We start from the raw sequence: 19772 nt of genomic DNA on the forward strand, positions 1-19772 counted from the left end.
GCATCAATATTCAGCGTAATTAATAACCTAAATAACCTAGTTAACGATATTTATCTGGAGCACCGTCAACTACTCAAACGAATATTTATAGCATAAATAATATTCATGACCCAAACGTAACAGGCATAAGTGTAACTTAACAACGTAGCTCTAAAAATCAAGCTAACGTTAGCTCACCTTTTGTTTGGATTTCCTCTAAAATGCCGCACGCTCTCTCTGCAAATGATGTAAATTCGTCTTCCTGTCACGGAGTGGAAAATAGCCGATTTGTTTGGAGAAAGTTCCTCAAATAGTTTGCTCCAGCTACGTGTAGAGACTCATGGGGTGTTCGCTTACCTCTTTGACGGGAATGCAGGAACTGTTCAGGTAAGTCTTTCATGTCTTTTGTTCCGTGATAATTTTATCTATGTCAATTTGTTTAAAAATGCTTCCAACAATTGCTAGAAATGCAGATTCATTCTCCTGTCTTTAATATGGCAGGTCAGGTAAATTCGTTACTCGATCGGTTGTCTTTCGCCAGAATGAACCTTGTATGTATTGGTGCAGCTTTTCTTTCTATCCTCATTAAAATGTGTTTTACATGTTGTACACTCACATCTGTCACTGAGGAAAACGGTGATATTAATTCAGACCTTCTGTAATACTCGCAGCACATTTTTTCCCAACCGTAAAAGGTCACCTGCGCAACACTTTCAAGAATCAGGAACTCGGGTTGTGTCAGTGTTGCCAACATCCTTCTCATTTCTGACTTTCAACACTGAAGTTTTAAAATTCTTACATAAAAGCTCCTACAGCATGTTGGATTGAACCCTACATAATGGCAGCAAAGCCATTTACACTGACTGAAATCCCAGTGATGCGTCCCAGTGGATTATTTTTATCGGTTGACAGAGCACTCAAGCAAGCAATATTGAAATCTGAATTATGCAACATCACTGAATATGCAGCTCGAAAGAAACCCGCAGCTTGTTTTCTTTTCCCTCAAATCTACTCTGTTTTGTAACGTCAGTCTTTATTGTCCTTTGATACAGACTGAAACGTTGACTTACCAGTATTAGCTGACTGTATTGAAATATTTAAAAGTGATGATAACACAGCATTAACTTCTTGTCATTTTGCAATATAATAATGCAATATGATTAAATAAGTGTGTCAGTGCGGTTTTAAATCACATTTCAGTGCGTTTTCACTAAAAAAATCTGACTTTAAAAAGAGCTTAAGGAACCTTCTGGTCTGGCCATGGGACATAAGGTCGGAAAAAAAAGAATGAAAGTCTAAGGGGAAGGTAAAAGTTATTTTGTGGTCCACTTTGCCTTGTTCCCTGGATCATACATATGCTGTACCTTGATTTAAATTATAAATAATGACGTGAGTTTTGACAATGTTTTGACATCGTCAAAAACTCACATCGTTATTTATCATTTAAATCAAGGTACAGCATATATATATATATATATATATATATATATATAGTGTTAAGGTACACAACTGTGACAATATTATAATAATAGTGTAGGAAAACGCCTAAAATACAGACGGTATTTGACCTGCCTGTTGTTTAATAAGAGGCCCCGCTTTCCCTGAAGTCTGTGGTCAGACGCAAGATTGAAAATTATGTGAGTGAATTTGTGGTCTGTTTCCCTTCCTCAGCAGTGTGGCACTTTGAAGATTAGATCTACATGAACCAGCTTCCTGCATTTCCTGTGGGCCTGGCTGCCTGTGACATAGGTGTCAGTATTTGCGGTTGTGCATTGTTGGATGAAATGACAGGTTTTTACCTTTACCTTTACCTTTACTCTTGTTTGTGTTATAGATATATGTCTATTAATGGGAAGTATCACCTTGTCGTAAAATGTAATGCATTGTCATTTGCTATTTTAGACACCACTGTACACGTTCAGGGGTGTGTCTGTGAATGTGTGTATCTGTGTTTAGACGTGGGGTTGGTCAGCAGGGAGTATTGTTTATGTTGTTCGCCGGGTAATTTATTTTCTCTAGCAACTTCAAAAAAAATGTGATGGTGCCTGCAGAGGCACTGCAGTGTGTGCTGCAGCGAGAACGAGAAGAGGGAGTGTGTGAGGTAGAGAAAGAGGGAGGGAGAGCGAGAGAGAGAGCGAGGGAGAAGCGGTGGGTAGAAAAAACAAGCCTTGTTCATAAGGACGCAGCCAGAAGCAGAGAGGCAGGGGGAGAGTATGTGTTAGTGTGTGTGCATGTATGTGTGAAACCACTGCGCATGTGTGACTGTGAGGTGCACTGCCTGGAGCTGACGGAGGAGAAGAACAAGAAGGAATGAACGGCTGCTGGTGAAATAATGAAAGGAAAAGCCAGGTTGCCTGTTCACAGACTTGACTGAAAGAGACGAGGACATTCAGACAGACGTAAAGCTGTGGTGTGTCGACATTACAAGCTTAGTATTCGGACAGCAGGAGGGAAAGAGGAAAAAGGATGGAGAAGGAGATCCAAGCGGCAGATGCTCCACTACAGCTCAGAAACGAAGAGGCAACGGTGAGAGAGTGAGCGACGAGGCTACCGAGGGGGGAAAGGGATGCTGAGTGCGGCAGCAGCAGACATGATGCGTCCACCTTGTCACTGCTTCCTCCATCTTACATCCTCCCTTTGCAGCCTGCAGACTGAAATGGACAAAAGAGAGCACCCTCCCTCCGGTGAGTCATCCACTAAATTAAGAAACCATGGTCTTGGTTTTAGCTTAAAATCATCCTGTTCTATGACAAATGGACTGTTGTGAGGAGGTGAGACAGGAGAGGAGCAGGACATGTGGCAGGTAGACAGGTGAGATTTGCACAGTTTATGTAATGTACATCATATATCAGCTTCCACTCTTTGATATCTAGATAGCAGCTGTGCGTTTGCATCAGATTTTCTTTGTGATCTTGGAGTTGGACTTGCACGGTGGTTGCATCATGGACGTCCATTTTGCACACTAGGAAACAGATACATGAATGGAGACACTCGCAGTCTTACCTGCGCAGCAGCTACGTTTTTCTAATGGTAAACAACGGCACTCGCTGAAGCATGATGGCGTGTTGCAGGATGCAGGAGATTTCATACATTGTGATGTTGGACCGAGGTCTGCTCAGACAGATGGTGGGGGTGGGGGGCTAAGGAGCACAGTAAACAGAACTGCCTGTTCTGTGTCTGTCAGCAACACCAAGGCATCTTCATATTGGCCGTACATCGCTGCTGCAGTGAGTCTGCTGGGTACACCATGCTGCGATTGCATAACTGCCCCTCCAGAACCCACCCCTCCCTCATGCGCCATCTAAAATATGTTTTACATCTTACAGGCAAGTTCAATGTGAGTCTGAACCGCTTCTTAAAAAAACAAAAAAAATCATTTAATCAATCAAACCAAAGCTACTGAGGATGGCTGATCAATAATCACCACTGAGGTTCAGTTTCAGCCAGCGTTTCCACATTTCTGCTCTGCCGCGATGCTGCGAGAGCAACATGGATGAAAGCAACGGCTGTGTGGCTGTAATGAATTGTCAGTCAAAATGGCCTACAGTGGCTGACAGCAGGGCTGAATTATTCAAAACAACGCCTCCTCTCAAACTCTCAGAGCACTCAGCGGCATCAGAGACAAACATCAGACCACCATCATGCATTTTAGAAGAAGGTGAACATGTGACTTCGGAAAGATGTGCTGATTTAAGAAACACCAAGAGATGGTAAACAAAGACATTTTTGAGGTTCATGAAATGTGGGCGATGAGATGACAATCTTGGTTCCCACTGCCATTTTAACACCAGTGATATCGCTGTTTCCTTCAGTGCACCAGGGAAATATTAAATGTATCAATCTAGAACAATTTTACTGCAATATTTGTTTACCGATCAACATGACAATTTCAAATACAAATGCATGTGAGCGTGAGGGATCATCTTTTTATTAGTGAATGAGCATAAAAGAGCAGAATGCAGCTGTCCTCTAATGGATTTATGCAACATTTAATCCACTTTAAGAAACATAAACACGATGTGCATGAGAGATGAAGCTGCATATTATGAATGTGGGGATTTGTCCTATCTGGTCAGAGGTTATGCAATAAAAACAGCACATTACAGGTCAGTAATATTGCCAGGCTTTTTCTCCAGAGGAGGCATGAATGTGGACACACAGCTCCACATTGTCTGAATACCTGACTGCGCGCTGCTGGTATGTGAAGCCGCAGACTCTGTCCTCTCAGGGTCAAGACTGGTCATGGGATGGGTGGACGGGGTGCAGGGCGGACAAGAAGGCAGCGAGTGTTCATTGAGAGAGGAGAGCAGGTAGAGAGGCAGATGATCTGCATGACTCATTCAGATCACACTGAACCTCTCCACACGCTGTGGTAGGGATAGTTTGCCAGAAAAAAGAAACATGTAGGGAGGAATTTCAAGGCGATAAGAACATTCTCGGCATATCTCTACCTCTCTCCTTTTGGGTGGGACTTTATCACGACAGATGCTATAAAAGATGCGGCGGCTGATTCCCGTTGTGTTTGGTTGTCTTCCTGTGGAATGCAAAGGGTGCCGCAGTGATCGGTCATCTGAGGGTGAGAATGTTCTCCTCTGCAACTCTATGCTTTCCACTCCTCTTTCTCCTCTCGCCAGCGACGACCAGGTCAAATGCCTGCCATGATTTCATTAGTGTAATAATTCCCCAGCAGAGAGTGTAAACACACACGCACACACACACACACACCCAGGATGTAAAGACTGTGAGAGCTGCGGCCCGGGCCCTCTCTGCTGAGAGATCAGCCTCTTACATAACAGCAGAGGACTCTGTCGATAAGGGAAGGGGCTGCGCCAAATCTGGCCCATCAGCAGGCCGTCTGCATTCGTTGTCAGCTCTTTTCAGAGCATCAGCACCAATTAGAGAGTCATTTTTAGCTGCTTCATCTCCAAGCCTCAAAAGATTCCTTTGTGGACCGGATTTTTTTGTGTGAGCTGGATCCCTGCGGTCGGGTTTGATATCAAGATCCAAGTCTGATAGCTGCGCCCGGTGAGTCTTTATGATGAGAATAAATAAACGTGATCTGGGTGTCGTAGGAACACAAGCAGAATGTTGTCACTATGTGCATTTGTCGCCACTCCCTCTTCGCTTCAGGCCTCCTTCTCGGTAGACGTCCCGGGTCAAAATTCCGGTCCAAGCTTGGCTGTGCCAGGAGGAGCATCCTGCCAAAAAACTTGGGCTAGGGTGGAACATATGCTCCACCTGCTGCATTAATCCTGGCTGTCTTACAAGCCAAAGAAGAATTTCATGGAATTAAAACGCTATCAAGCTTGTAACTTTAAGAAAACGGGCTGCCAAATAAATATTTAACACATGCTTTTATTCACATTTAGAGAGGCACGTTATTATTTCAATAACTGTTATTTTGATACATTGCAGAGAAAGATTTGCTAACACGAGTACCTTTAAAAAAAACTCAGACGAAAGGCAAACAATAACTATTTCGACACTATTTCTATTCCGTCTTAAGAAGCAATGACTCAGCTTCGAGTCACAGGCCGAGCATCCAAGACAGACTCAGACTTTTCACATTTGTAATGCATTGGGGCTAATTTCAAGTTGACACTCTCTCAACTGATCTGCAGATTATGAATTTGCCCTATACAGAGCACTCAGGCAACAGAAATGTTGACTAGTGTTTTGCTTCAAATGTGTTTACATTGCTTTTCAGATTATTACAACTGCACATTTTCACTGTCAAAAATGTTACCCTGCTCTTTGTACCTGCTACTGTGGTTCAAAATTATTATGCGAGTACAACACTTTCATTTTTAATGATGTCTTCGCTTCAAGGCAAATGTTATGAAACAAGTCTTCTGTTATCTCCTGAAAAGATCAAAGCTCGATGACTGCAGTCGTCGCGTGAAGAAGGAGAGAATGGTTTGGAGTCGGTCGCTATTTTGGGGCGTCGTGTCTCAGCGACAGAGACACTTTCACTCAGCTGCGAAATGACTTTTACTGTGTGTTTGTGAAGTCTGCTCGCATGAGCACAGAGGATTATATGGAGGAGCAAATACCCGCCAAAATAGCTCAGCGTCACGTGACATACAAAAGCACTTTTGTTAGTTAGGCGCGTCTCTGTCGTTACAAGGTTGGGGGCAGGAAATCACAGAATGGTGCTAAGGTAAACAAACCAGAAATAGACGCTAGGACAAGTTCTGTGTCCCCTCTCTGCCATGTAGGTCACCTCCTGTATTCAGTTTTCTTTCTGCTGCCAATGATTCATCACTGTCAACAGTGAGAGTGGAGAATGAATAGATGTGTCATCCGCCCTCGTCTGCCGTAGACAGCTTTCGTCAGTTTATCTGCAACTGTTCATCCATGCACTTGTTTCCTTTGGTTAAGCCCACACACAGTAAAACACAAACCCACGGACAGACCGTAACGTGTTCCTACGCATGTCAGCAACTCACTGACGCAGCACTGAGGACGAGGACAGGAAGCGGAAAGTTTTACAAAAGCAAAGCCGCAATGGTGTCACAACCAGATTCTGCGTCTGGGTTCGTGTGAATTTTTCTCTTACTGAAAGCGTCCATCAATCAGTTACAAAGCCGCAATTGAAAAACAAAGTAGTACCATCATGGTGGAAAATAGTCACTGCAAAAAGGTTGCCTGTTTGAATCCAGTTGAGACAGAAGGGTCTTTTCCTCCCACTGTCCAAACATGTTTTACTGAAGTCAATCATCTGTAGGTATGAGTGTGTCCAGTTGTTAAGGGAGAAAGAGGAATTTTCTCTTCACCTTCATCAAGCCTGGTGACGTGTTGACCCATTACATCGTGATCAGCTTGGCCATCTCCATTTTACCAGGCTCATCAGCTGAGCTCCACAAACCACTGTTTCACCAGAGATGTTCTTCAGATTGACACTTACTATTCTGTCTTTAAAAACGCTGCTTCACTTCATGGGTCTTTTGCTATGAAGACCACCACGCCAACTCTCATATTTGGTCAGATATAGTGGAATCTGAGACAGAACTGTACTGAAACATTTTCCTTTGGTCTCCACAGGTTGATGGAGAAAACGTGAGGAGGAGACACATTTCCCATTTGAATCTGTGACAAAAGAGACAAGTTCTAAGGCGTCTTTCCGACTTGTTGCTTCCTTCTCTTTTTACAAGTTCTGGCTACCTGCCTCCCTCCTGAGGAATTCATGAGCCTTTGAGAGACTCCTACTCTATGATGCATTTTAACTCCTCAAAAGAAGACCATCTCCAGCCAACTCATCTGTGACTCCTTGAAACAGACTTGTCTTACACTTGAAGTGAAAACCAGAGACAGAAAGGGCACAAGGCGTGTGAAGGAAACAGTGGAAGATCGTCTCCAGGAGGACCACTATATAACATCTAAGACTTTTTCTGGACTTCTTGGAAATAGTAAATACATAGACAACCACACGAGTACTGTTTGTATATATTAATGTTGATGTGCATATGAGATTATTTATTGGTGTTTTCTCCGATTGAGAGCTCTGTGCTACTGTCTGTTGTCTGTGAATCCAAGTTGTTGAAATAGCCATTTAAAACATCAGCATTTGTGAGACCAACAAGAAGAAAAGTACCTTTAAGCTGTCAACACCGGTCAGATAGCGTAAGCTGTTGCGGCGTCCGCTGACACCCGCTGCAAGGTGCTCTGACTCTGCTCCTTTTAGGACTGTCAGAAGAAACATGGAGGCCACCATTCGTCCTCATGTCCCCTCAAATGGTTGACTTCTCTGAAGAGATCTAAACGCATACCATCTGAAGCCATTGCCTAAGCAGATCTCTCTTCTATCTCCAAAAGACAAAGTTGCGAATGTCCTGCCTCAGGCGTCAGCCCGTCACCATTCCGATGGACACCGTGAAGATCATCCAGTCGGAGAAGTTCCCCAGAGAGTGCCCCGTCCCCGTCACCCAGCCTCGCTATGCTCCGCCTCCCAGAGTGGCATGGGACGGTGGCGGCGAAGGAGAAATTATCGTCAACCAAGCCTGCAGTGACCTGACGCTGGACATGACGGGCTCCCCACGACCAATGGTGCCCTCGCCCGTCCCTCTGATCCGCAGGGAGCAGAGCTTCCTCGCGCAGCGTAAAACCAGTGCCAACGAGATCTGCTACCACCAATTCCACTACAAGATGGAAGACGTGATAGTCAACCAGTACGTGCTGCGCTCCTCCTCAACCTCCTCTTCCTCGTCCTCCTCTTCCTCGTCAGGACCCGTCATGCCCTGTGAGCCACTCGACTGCCCCACCTGTGGGCACACCTACAACTTCGCCGGCAAGCGTCCTCGCATCCTGTCCTGTCTGCACTCCGTGTGTGAGGAGTGTCTGCAGATACTCTACGAGTCCTGTCCCAAGTACAAGTTCATCTCCTGCCCCACCTGCCGACGTGAGACGGTGCTGTTCACTGACTACGGCCTGGCTGCCCTGGCCATCAACACCAGCATCCTGAGCCGTTTGCCCTCGGATCCCAACGGGCCGGTGCAGTGGGGCGGGGAGGCCGACCGCAGCTGCTACCAGACTGTGCGCCAGTACTGCCAGTCGGCCTGCACCTGCCAGATCGCCAACCCCTTGTCGTCCTGCGGCATCATGTAGGCGAGGACGACGCTGCAGACTGGACTCACGCTGCTCCCCCTCACCCACTATTGCCAATAAGCTATCACCTTTCTGCAGCGCCCCCATCTCACCCCCATAAATCCCTCCACAGATGTTATCTCTATATATTTAATAGCACAGATGGTCACTGTGTGGGACTACTGGATGTCGGTGGAAGAGAGAGTAAATACATGTATTTTATGTATGAACTGGAATCCTATTCACCCTCTTGTTTGGTTGGATGTATTTGTCATTGACTTCTCTTTACATGGGAATGCCAGGGGAGGTCAACCCTCCCCCCCAACCTAGGTGAATAAAGATTAAATTGCGACAATGGTCTGTTTGTGTCATGATTAAATATATATAAGGAAGGAAATTTAGCAAAGGTGGCCACCAACCTTTTTACTGTTTTGAAAGATACAAATTATCATCATCAACCAAATCCCAAATGTTGTTAAATATGTAATGTTTAAAAAAAACAACAACTTGAAAGTATTAGTTTTTTTGTCCAAAATAATGAATTTAATCCATTTCTATACTGTACATATATATAAATGAAATGTCTATTTCAGTCTCCTCTTGTTGAGATTTACATGACATATACATCTGCATTTTTGACTCTTATTTACACGTTTTACAAAATAGTTCAAAAAGGGGTTCTTTTTAATTCATAGCAAGACTTGAATACATAAATACATAATACATTTATAATAACGATTATGATTTCATTTTTAAAACAGCATCTGATTATGTGACAAAAAAGCATTTCAACAAGTAGGGTGGAGAACTGAGAACAGTCACAGTAAATAATCCCATTCTTCATCTATTGCTTTAGATTTGTAAATGTGATCATGATTGTGTGTATTGATGGAGTAGTGTAGGTCGTCCATCACCGTTTGGGGGAGTCATTTTGTTGACTGTCATCAAAAACCGAGTTTAGTGGCATTTTTTTTTTTTATTTAGAAAATGTATAAAAGAAATCTCTTGCTGCATGAATAAAAATGTACAGGTTGAAACACAGTCCCTGAGCTGTAGGGTCTCGTGTGTTGCCCAAACATGAATCCAAACATGGCGCTCACAGTAGGATCATTCATGCGGGCACAGTTCTCCTGGTCTTCCTGAACAGCTGGCTCAGTCTCCGTCGTGGCGAGACTCTCTCAGAAGACACACTCCCGTGGCTGTTTAAATACAAAACTCAGATTTAGGTCATTTCACAGGGAACAGAGAGAGTCACTGAAATGTGCAGGAACCAACAGATGCAAGTTATTTCTGGACCACTGCGTGGGGAAGGCCGGCAGCCATTTTGGAGCAGCGTGTTTCATTTTTCTGTAATCCTGCTGACTCAAGCACAAACATCTCACCTCTTCAGCGCTTTGGCCACCGGATCTCCTCTTGTCAGGGACGTGATTTTCAACTTCCAGTTCTTTTTGAACCCAGCCTGCTGACAGGATGATAGAAATGCACACTTGAGTCGTGTCAGATTGCAGATGACACCAAAATGTATTCTCAAATTTATAAAGCGTTGGTTGGTCCTTCACCTCCTTCTTCTGACCCCCTTCCTCTTCAGGAAGATGATCGATGCTCTGATGCTGCCCTCTACTGTCCGAGTTCAGTTTTCCTGTTAACCAAACGTAATATGAGAGCAGGAGTATTACGGCGAGAACTTGCCAACCGAAACTCACTTAGGTGAAGTGTCGCAACACTTGCGTCAGAAAAGGATCGTTTCCGGATCTGTTCATCAAAGTTGTGCTTGAGTTTCTGTGGTTCGCTGCCAGATTGGTCGCACCCTTCAGTTTGGAGCCTTCGGCAAGCCTCTAGTTCTTCCTCAGCGGCCTGAACGTCAAGCTGACACGAGGCGTGTGCAGCCTACAGGAGACTTCAATGAATTACACTGACATTTTTCTGGCACGGTGTGAATCCACCGAGCACGCATGTGTGGTCCAGCCCAGTTGAGAACCGACTGTGCTCACCTGGTTAACCTGCATGCCTTCGTGACTCTGCAGCGAATCCATCTCCATCTGTGAGGACCGGATGTTCATCTGCTCTTTGGCAGCTCTCTCCAGAATTTGGCAAACACGCTCCAAGTAGCTGAATGCCGGACTCAGGCCTGTTTTTTCTTCCCCTCCCGGGTCCTTTGTTAACATGCCAATGTCAACATACAGGATTAGATACATTTCAATATCGTACCTTACATTCTCAATTTGATCCATGGTTTATTATTTATTAAGCTAGTTAGTTCACTTTATAATTCCAGTTTCCTGTATGTCCCATCTGTGTCGGTTGACGTGTCAGCATTCTGTGAGTCTGGTTTTCTAAATCTGTTTCTCACTAACATACAGGAAAAATATGACTTGAACGCTCCGATACTGTTTCGCATCTTTTACTGGCGTGAAGACAGTATTGCAACAACCTATATGAATGTGCGGCCAAATCACGAAAATATATGAGGGCATATTCATAGATAACCAAAACCAGTGCTCCTTAATTAAAGTAGATTGGATGCTTTGTTGGTAAATTAATACAGTATTTTACAAATACATAACGTCTGTATTGCTACAGTCATATATGTAATGTAAAATCCATGTTTCGACTTGGAAGGTGAAGAGAAGAAATCATTTAAAGTGACATTAAGTTTTATGGTTGAAGGCTGGTCAGATTACTTCTTCTTTATCTGAATCTTAGTTGTCGGTTAATGTTGAAGCATGTTCAGATAAAGTCAAAGAATGGAAGAGAACAAGATTTCAAATGAAATGCAGTTGTATTTGAAGAAAGTGTCTTGTCTAAGTGTCTTGAGAACTTGCGGATGGGAAACGTGTGTTGTCAACATCAGCAACGGCAATGAAAAATGACAGGTGTGTTCTTTCTCCTGCAATGACAAATGATAAATCCCTCATTTAATAGAGAGAAGACTTGATTTAAGAACAGGTAGGACAGTAGAGCAAGAAACGTGCCCTGTGTATTGGTATGGATTGAACTAAATGCATGCCCCCTTTGTGAGAGGAAGCTCTCTTGTCAAAACACTAAGCTTCTCTGTAGATTTGTTTATACTTATATATCAGTTGCTGAATATTATATTATATTATATTATATTATATTATATTATATTATATTATATTATATTATATTATATTATATTATATTATATTATAAAAAATGTAATATATAGTATCATAATTTCATAATGTAAAGGTTTACGTTTACACTATGGAGTAGCCCCGCTGTTCAAACCGGAGTTCCGGACGCTGGTCGTCATTTCCCGAGACAAAGGGAATCAATGCATTTCTTTAAGTATTTCAGTCTCCATAAAGATTCTGCCTGTTGGTCCTCAATGGAGACGTCTGACAGTCGATGATTATTGAGCCGCATTCCATCCCTGCTGGACCTTTGGAATCCTTTGTTTGTGTTAGATTATTTTTGACTAGTTAGTGGATTTACTTTCTGTTGTACCTTCTTGAATCCAGACAGTGTCTGTTGAAACTCTGTCACACTTCCATCATTAAAAACACAGCAGCATGTCAACTCACGTGAACAAAGTGGAAATGGCAGGTAATACAATCTTTTTTGTCAGTCTGTTTTGGCAGAACTGCGACGTTACTTGTGTAAGTGTCTCGAGTTTGTTGAGCCCAATGATCTTTTCTGCACCTGTTTATATTGAGCACATTTATTTCGCGCTCATGTGCAGTGGCGCAGGGAACCATTTGCTCTGTGCTTCTTTGGCCACTCATCATCGCCGTCACCATGCCACTCGACCATAAGGATGAGCAGAGCAGCCTCTCGCGCTGCCTGTCAATCTCCCAGGGGAAACAACTTGACAGGGCCATCCGACATGCTGAGCTCATCCACCGCGTTTTGGAAGAAGCCTGCACTATGTTTGTAAGTAACAGCTAGATTTTAGGTAGCACAATAACCAATAATATGATGTCTTTTTATATGCTAACTATAGTGGTTAGTCTCAACTTATATAAACCATAAATAATCAACTTGTTCATGCATGTGTTCGCAGAATATTCTGTACTATGTATTAGGAGGAGAAGATGCCAACAATGACAATGATGGCAGAAAGTCGTTTAATAGAAAATGGACCATGATCACTAACAAATATTGTGACTCTTCTAACTTATTTTCTGATTACTTACTAAAAAATAATGTGATATAAATTCAAAAATACTTTTGTCCTGCAGGCCGATGAGCATTCATTCATTTGAATGGTGATACGAGATAAGTCTCGCCCCTACTGTACCTGCTCTGCTGCAATGGCAATGAGAATAAGTTGGCGAATCGATGTTACCCACTCTGCTCACACCATTGATTCAAGAGTGTCCGCTTTTTATTTTGCCTGATATAATCTGGCTATTGTTGCATTAAATCTAATTTTCAACATAGTTTAATGAACATGTTGGGTTTGGAGAGCGAGTCGTGACAAAACTTTGGCGCATGTCGAGTGGGTAAGTAACTCTTTAGACCAGCGTTTCTCAACCTTTATTTAGCCACGGTGCATTTCATTCATTGAAAAAATCCCAAGGCTCAACACCTCTGCCAAAGCCCAGTTGAGATTAGTTGAAAGTCCTGTACAAAACCCCTTTTAATTTGTAAAATGTATCTACTGACATTTGGCCATTTTGACATGCGTTTTACAGAAACAAATTGCAGAAAATGTATTGGTTTAAAATGTCTCCAGGAAATATGGCAAATATATAGGGAGTTGTTTATGTATTTACTTACTTTAAATAACTGTTTTGATTTTATCACAATCTCTTTGGCATGGTTTTATTCATGTTTGGAGAGTTTCCAGACACCCTTTGCCTCAAACCGCCGTTCTTTATACATGACACTTTCTTTTTGCACTGTGTTTGTGTGTGTACTGTACATACAGGAGGAAATGTTTCGGCCACAAATGAACAAGGTGGGATATGCCTGCATCACTAAGTCCTTGGCGGTGCCCGGCAACACACGTGAAATCCATCTGATGTCTGTAAGCAAATATTATTTTTGATCTAACGTACTTCCAAGCTTCCACATATTTCGTAACGTAGCCTACTACAGATGGAACTGGAAAACAGTGGGGAAAAAAGGTTTCATGTTTGAACTACAATTTCAATGAAACAGAGTGCGCCACCTACTGAAATCTGAACATGAAGTCACCGCTTCACCAAACCTCATTCACTTGTTTAAAAAACATTTTCAAACCACATAAAGTATAGGATACGCACATATCTACATGTTATGAAGGTGATTTTAAACACGCTTCAGAATGCATCATTTATTTCTTCATTAATTTTTAAGGTTGATCTTCATGAAAGAAAAGCCAAGACAATAACTAACAAAGTGGACTCTATTCTGTGACAGAAAGATCATGCTCTTATTTTTACTGGAAGGTGTTTCCTGTGGCAGTGTAGGGACCTACTCGGACTCATTGTAGTCAGAGTTCAGGACTGTTTTGTTTTTCCTCCTCTTTTGCGCAGGATAAACGGCTGCTGCACTCTGTTCTGACGCTGGTTCAATCCTGGATTGAGCCTTTAGTCTACCTACAGATGGCACTTCGTCGCTACGACGCCCCAGATAGGCTGCTTTACAAGACCAAGTGGGCGTCGGGGAAACTGCTCAGTCTGCAGCAGGGGGTGGTCGTGCTCATAAAGAAGGTCAGTCACTAGTTCCTGCATGTGCAGTGACGTTGGTCTATTTGCATTACATTTCTTATATTCTTTCACTGAAAGGACACAAACTTTTTAGTTTTGTATATTTTCAGGATTACAAAAATCAGTTTAACTTAAAGCTTCAATGCAATAAATGAATACTATGGTGTTTTATGATTGTGTCACTAGCATTAACATCCAAACCTTTTTATTCTCTTTGTCTCCACTTTAATCACTGTCTTCAACCAATACTCCATACTGTTTGTCATCATTGTCATGACAATATGAAAATCTGCACTGCTTTTTCTGCTGGATCGAAACACAAGTTCACCCTAGTGTCAGCTCAGTTTTATTACAACGTTATTCCAAATTGCAACAACTGCTTCTGGATCAGTGGCATATACCGCAGGCTCCACCAGACTGAGCTGCTGAAAGTTCTTTTGTTTCACACCTCTGGGCCGCAAGAGGCTCAGTTGTAATATTGCTGCCACATTTGGTGGCAGTAGTGTCTCACTGAATTGACATAAGGCAGTTATGAAAATGTATTATTTCATGGCGATACTTTCATTTATACATTACTTCTTCTTTGGAGTTTAAATACATCTCTTGGAGTTTAAATAAAATATATTATTTTTATTTCATGATATTTAGACATGGTTTTATTATGTTTATTTTATTCAGAATTTTATTCAGTTTGCATCAAGTGTATTTTTTCCTTCAGTAAATTTGATGAATATGACTTGCACCCGGTTCTGCTGCTGGTTGGACTTTTTGATGACAAATATCTTTGCGATGATCACATGGTTTCATGTCATTTCACAAGGTTTTGGTTTGTTTATGTGTAAGTTGATTGAATATGGTTATTGATCACAAATGAAATCAACAGTCATGAATCAGTTCTATTTCTTGAATGGGCCCCGGGCCCATTTGTTCGGGGAAATGTGGGCCTCCGTATCAAAATGGTTAAGAACCCCTACCTTACATCATGTTAATCCGATTATGAAGCCTCAGCAGCCTATGGGAAACGGTGGCGCTCATTTCTGGTCATTCAAATAATGAACGACACGTCAAGACATGGATGGATCACCTTTGAACGTTTTTGATTTGTTGTCTGTAAGGTGCTGGATGAGGAGATGCCATCCATCAACTACACTCAACACAGCCTCTTCCAGCATGACGTCCCTGCACAGATGCTGGAGTCTGTTATGAGGGACTACAGGTTGCTCAGCTGCTTCAAGAAAGACACCCACAAGATGGAGTTATTCTTGAAATTTCTTAGATCCAGAACACGCAACAATAACTGTACATATATGACCAGTTAATCGATCAATAACAATGCAGTGGTTTCTCAAGATTTGATGTTCAGAATGTTCCTCACGCAATATAGAATAAGGTAGATCACCTTACCAACAAACAAACAGCTCTACAAAATCCAGACAACATGGTACAGATATGTGTTGCTCTGTTAGCCTCTTAAAATTCTGCATGTCACTTCGCCTGGTTGTTTCTCTAAACATGGCTCACTCTATAAAGACGATCACCATTAGAGGATCCCCATTTGGTCTCATCTATGTCTATAATCCTAACATTCCTCACTAGCCAGCATTAAGTGAGACTCTTAATAGAGTTCTGCATCAGCTGGAGCAGCAGTCAAGCAGAGAAAGAGGAATCACAAGAGAGAAATGGAACATGTTCAAAGTTCAAAGGTGTCAAGGTCAATAAAATGTCATATGACATTGCAAATATGCATATGACACATGCACCGCTCACCTATATGATACTACACACACGCTTTTATTGAGGGATGAAAAAAACATTTTTAAGTTGTTGTGCTTCAGAAATGATATGAAGGGACCAATTCTTGACAGAACATTATCCTTTTGAAGACTGTATGATGTTGTGGGGACATTTGGCTGGCCCTCAATCTGAGGCTGAAGTTGGATGAAGAAAGTTGAAGAAAGTCAATGAGAAACCTCACATTTGTGTGACTGTAGCAGACCTGTCGCACAACTTTCAATGTATTTGCATTCCACACCACACACGCTACAGTTACCTAACCCTAACCTTTTTTTCTTTTTTTGTGTGTGACCTGGTTGCAGAAGAAGTGTGATGCCAATAAATGAGCGGTGAATGTGTAATATGTCATATGATGACGTGTAGAGACACATGAAAACTGTAACTTTATGGTTAGGCTTTTGTTTTGTGATTGAAAATGTACATGTCATGAAACAAAATGAATCTCTGTTATGGCATCTTAGTCGCAGTATTGAGAAAAGTTGCAGAGCTGCACGGATCAAAAATAACGAAAGCATCATTAGATCTATAAATAATGTAAAGAAGACTTGCCTCTGATCTGAAGGTGCTGCCGCATAACTCTGGCTTGGATTCAAATTAGGATACTGTTTGCAAGCACACCCAAAGAAAGAGTACTGAGCTAGTTCAGTCACATACGCTGTGAAACTCAATCACATTTACTTTTCTTAATCATGACAACCTTTTGTTCACTCCCAGCGTTTATCTACGGCGGCACAAGTGCTCTTTGTTCTGCTGCCTGTTAGAGCAAGTGGGCCAACTGGTTTACGACCACAGACGACCTTGTGACAGTTTGTGGTCACAATGGTGCACGGGTTTGAGTAATGACAAGCTTGCGAGCGGCTCAGGCTGTGGGCTAAAGTCTGGTTTCCCTCTCACGAGCAGTGCAGGACCATACATGTTACTGTGAAACTTGCTTTATACTCAGACTGGAGGCAGAAAAACACAGCTACACCTCCTCACCTCGACAGTGGTCTGAAGCGTCTGGCTGTCGTTGATCACCGACAGCGGCCTTCTGCTCAAATCTGACATGTGCCTGGCCGGCACGGACGGAGCGCCTATCCTCTTCACTCCAAAACTCTGCGACCTTTGACCCTTACTGTCCGCTGTGGGCCTTTTTTGTTGAGCTGACATCCACCACTGTCTCTTCAGAACCTCGTCCGGTGAAATTGGCATCTGCTTTTGGCATTTTCGATCGGTTCTCTGAAGAGCTCTCTCCACTTTCAGGTGCAACGGCGTGGATCTGCCATGAGCTCTGTCAGAACCTAAATGTGGCGAGGAGGAGGAGGACGGCAGAGGGGACTCTATGGGTGAGACAGGATGGTGTTGTCCGTCTGTCTCGCTCTCTACGATGAAAGTATCCAGGTCTTTCATCATGGAGCTGGGAGTCGCTGGGAAAGACGTGGCCGAACTGGCCGTCTCCACTCCAGAGTCCACGGAATCGGTTCGAAGATTTGTCCCCATGTCTGGTGAAGATGCAGCGGAGTCTCCATCATGGTTCCCAATCCATTCCGAATCCCGATGTGAGTTTTGTTCTGCTACCCAAAGTTCCATAAGATTTCCAAAACTCCTGTAAAGGTTCATGTCCAAAGGCTTCTCCCCTACTGACAGTAGCTGCTGAAAGGAAAACAGGAAAGTGAAGAAGAAGCAGACATTAGAGACGGCCCACACAGTCATTAGGTGAGCTGGTGAGGTAGAATTCAAAACATTCTCTGGTCCTCCTCTGCACTGCAGACACACCTCTCCCTCCGTCATCCGGCCTGTCGTAACGCTGAGCTGCTTGTTGATACCTGTCCGCCAGTGATACTCCAGGAAACAGTGACCAAGTCGCTCTGCTATTCCATATTCCTCACTGCCGAGAAAAAGCGAGACAGGATAAGCTCTCATCTCAACCAGGTTCATTCAAAAACACTCGAGTAAAGAATGTGATGGTGTCATACAGAGCTGCAACTGAGATGCCTTTTGAAGTTGAAACAATCGCTCTGACATCAGTAGTTCATGAATGTACATGAATATGAAACCTGCGGGTGAATGACCCATTTATATTCATTGTAGAAAGGAGATTAAAACGATGGATATGAATTCAGGTTGTAATTTCAATTACAAAATGTTATTCATTGAAATAAAAAAGCTGGAAATGTTTATCTTAATCTACTACTACTACTACTGATATTAATAATAATAACAATAAGAATAATAATCTTGTCTCCTGTCTCTGTAGTGAACAATGAAACAGCTGTCACCTGTGAAATCTCTTTACACAACCGTATTATTTATAGATCAGGATTTATAGAGTGACTGATAAAAGCCAGACAACATCTGTCTACATTGATATGCATTTGAAGTGATGTTTTCCATTTGTCAATAATTACTCTCCTGGCCGCTCACAACTCATTAACCCCACATTACAGAGCTGTTTTCTGATGTAAGCGCTCCTCATAAATCGACACTCGGCAGGTCACATCGGTGCAGTCATGCGCGGCTGAAAGAAAATGACTTTTTTAAAAGGTCCGCAGAGAGGAAAAAAAATGCAAAACTGTAATAATAATAAATAATAATAATAAATTAATTAATTAATAAAATAAAGAAACATCAGATGACAGAGATTTTGTACACTTTTAAGGCATAGAAAACCAAATATATGAGTACTTTTCCTTGTAACCTAAAGCCCACATCGTAAACTTCCAAAATCCAAACATCTCATGAATAAAGTTTTATGTGAATGGGAAGCAAAGTAAGAAACTGAAACATCCTCATGTGTGCGTCACAGACATATCTGAGATTGTCGGAATGTGTAGACTGAGCATTCCTGCTGCAGATACCATCTGCTCCTCAGGTGAATGCTGACAGTTCGGCTCATCAGGCCTGACTCACAAAGGCCTCTTAACTGTCAGAAACACCAGACAAAGGACGATGTCATGGGCCACAATATTGAACATAAATAGCATTTCAGTCATTCTACATGTTCCTGTTTGCATTCTTTTTATACAGTTAACTCAACGACAACAACAAATAACGCAAGCCACTTCCGGGTATGACACAATGTGAAATGGTAATTGAAAGGTATAAAGTAAATTTCTTAGTTCTTTTTCCAGAGTTTCGATCGTAAAATATAAGTTGAGTTAGGTGTATTAAATAATTTCATAAAATGTTTGTCTCCTACTTTAAAATGAATATTTCTCATGTATATGCAGCTTAAAAAACATATATAATGACTGAATTGTTAATTGAGTTTAAAATGTAAGTAGTCATTGTGTTAGGACCAATTTTTCAGAAAATCGCCAAAATTCGAGTTTTGCATTTTTAGCAATTTCTTCACGTTCCTTGATGTTCACATGGTCCAAGGATGCCAGACAAGATGTTTTTAAGCCTTTTTTTGTAGTCTTGGAAAAAAAGGCAATTTTTGGCATTTTGAATCAGGCCCCAAAGTGTCAAGACCATTTTATTTTTAAATCAACAAAATTCGATTAGTGCATTTTTATCATTTTTTTTTGCTTTCCTTGATGTTCATGTGGTCCAAGGATACCAGACAAGTCATTTTCATTTTTTGAGTTTTGCAATAAAAGTCATTTATAGGCTATATATATATATATCTATATATATATACACACATGTATATATACTGTATATACACTGTATATGCAGTATATGTAGAGACTCTTCTGTTTTCGATTCCTGATGCCTTCTCTGTCAGTTCTAACTTTGATTGCTTCTGCCTTTAATTGGTCAGACTCGGTTGCTATG

The 19772-nt window shown here is 42.1% G+C and overlaps 3 protein-coding genes across 6 annotated transcripts; 2 read left to right on the top strand and 1 right to left on the bottom strand.

Moving 5' to 3' along the window:
• Window positions 1-2140: 2140 nt before the first annotated feature.
• On the top strand, window positions 2141-8917 carry rnf208 (ring finger protein 208). Of its 3 annotated transcripts, none has more exons than XM_053874274.1 (2): window positions 2141-2790; window positions 7024-8917. In XM_053874274.1, exon 2 carries the CDS (start codon window positions 7807-7809, stop codon window positions 8581-8583), a length of 777 nt encoding a protein of 258 aa, XP_053730249.1. In that variant the 5' UTR covers window positions 2141-2790; window positions 7024-7806; the 3' UTR covers window positions 8584-8917. The 3 variants fall into 3 exon arrangements, with proteins under 3 accessions (XP_053730249.1, XP_053730242.1, XP_053730254.1); XM_053874267.1 differs by having other exon boundaries at window positions 2142-2663; XM_053874279.1 differs by lacking the exon at window positions 2141-2790 and adding an exon at window positions 2828-5004.
• Window positions 8918-9058: 141 nt separating this feature from the next.
• On the top strand, window positions 9059-16080 carry LOC128764518 (somatolactin-like). The gene is made up of 5 exons (XM_053874291.1): window positions 9059-12129; window positions 12266-12456; window positions 13457-13555; window positions 14046-14222; window positions 15335-16080. Exons 1-5 carry the CDS (start codon window positions 12096-12098, stop codon window positions 15536-15538), a joined length of 705 nt encoding a protein of 234 aa, XP_053730266.1. The 5' UTR covers window positions 9059-12095; the 3' UTR covers window positions 15539-16080.
• Window positions 9073-17733, bottom strand: si:dkey-106l3.7 (uncharacterized). Of its 2 annotated transcripts, none has more exons than XM_053874216.1 (6): window positions 16992-17733; window positions 10554-10715; window positions 10266-10449; window positions 10122-10201; window positions 9945-10024; window positions 9073-9761 (listed from the first exon to the last, which is right to left on the bottom strand). In XM_053874216.1, the coding sequence occupies exons 1-6, from the start codon at window positions 17703-17705 to the stop codon at window positions 9674-9676; spliced, it is 1308 nt and encodes a 435-aa protein (XP_053730191.1). In that variant the 5' UTR covers window positions 17706-17733; the 3' UTR covers window positions 9073-9673. The 2 variants fall into 2 exon arrangements, with proteins under 2 accessions (XP_053730191.1, XP_053730201.1); XM_053874226.1 differs by having other exon boundaries at window positions 9945-10021; window positions 16992-17732.
• Window positions 17734-19772: the final 2039 nt, after the last annotated feature.

The sequence above is a fragment of the Synchiropus splendidus genome, chromosome 1 (genome assembly GCF_027744825.2).
Source record: "Synchiropus splendidus isolate RoL2022-P1 chromosome 1, RoL_Sspl_1.0, whole genome shotgun sequence".
NCBI lineage: Eukaryota > Metazoa > Chordata > Actinopteri > Syngnathiformes > Callionymidae > Synchiropus > Synchiropus splendidus.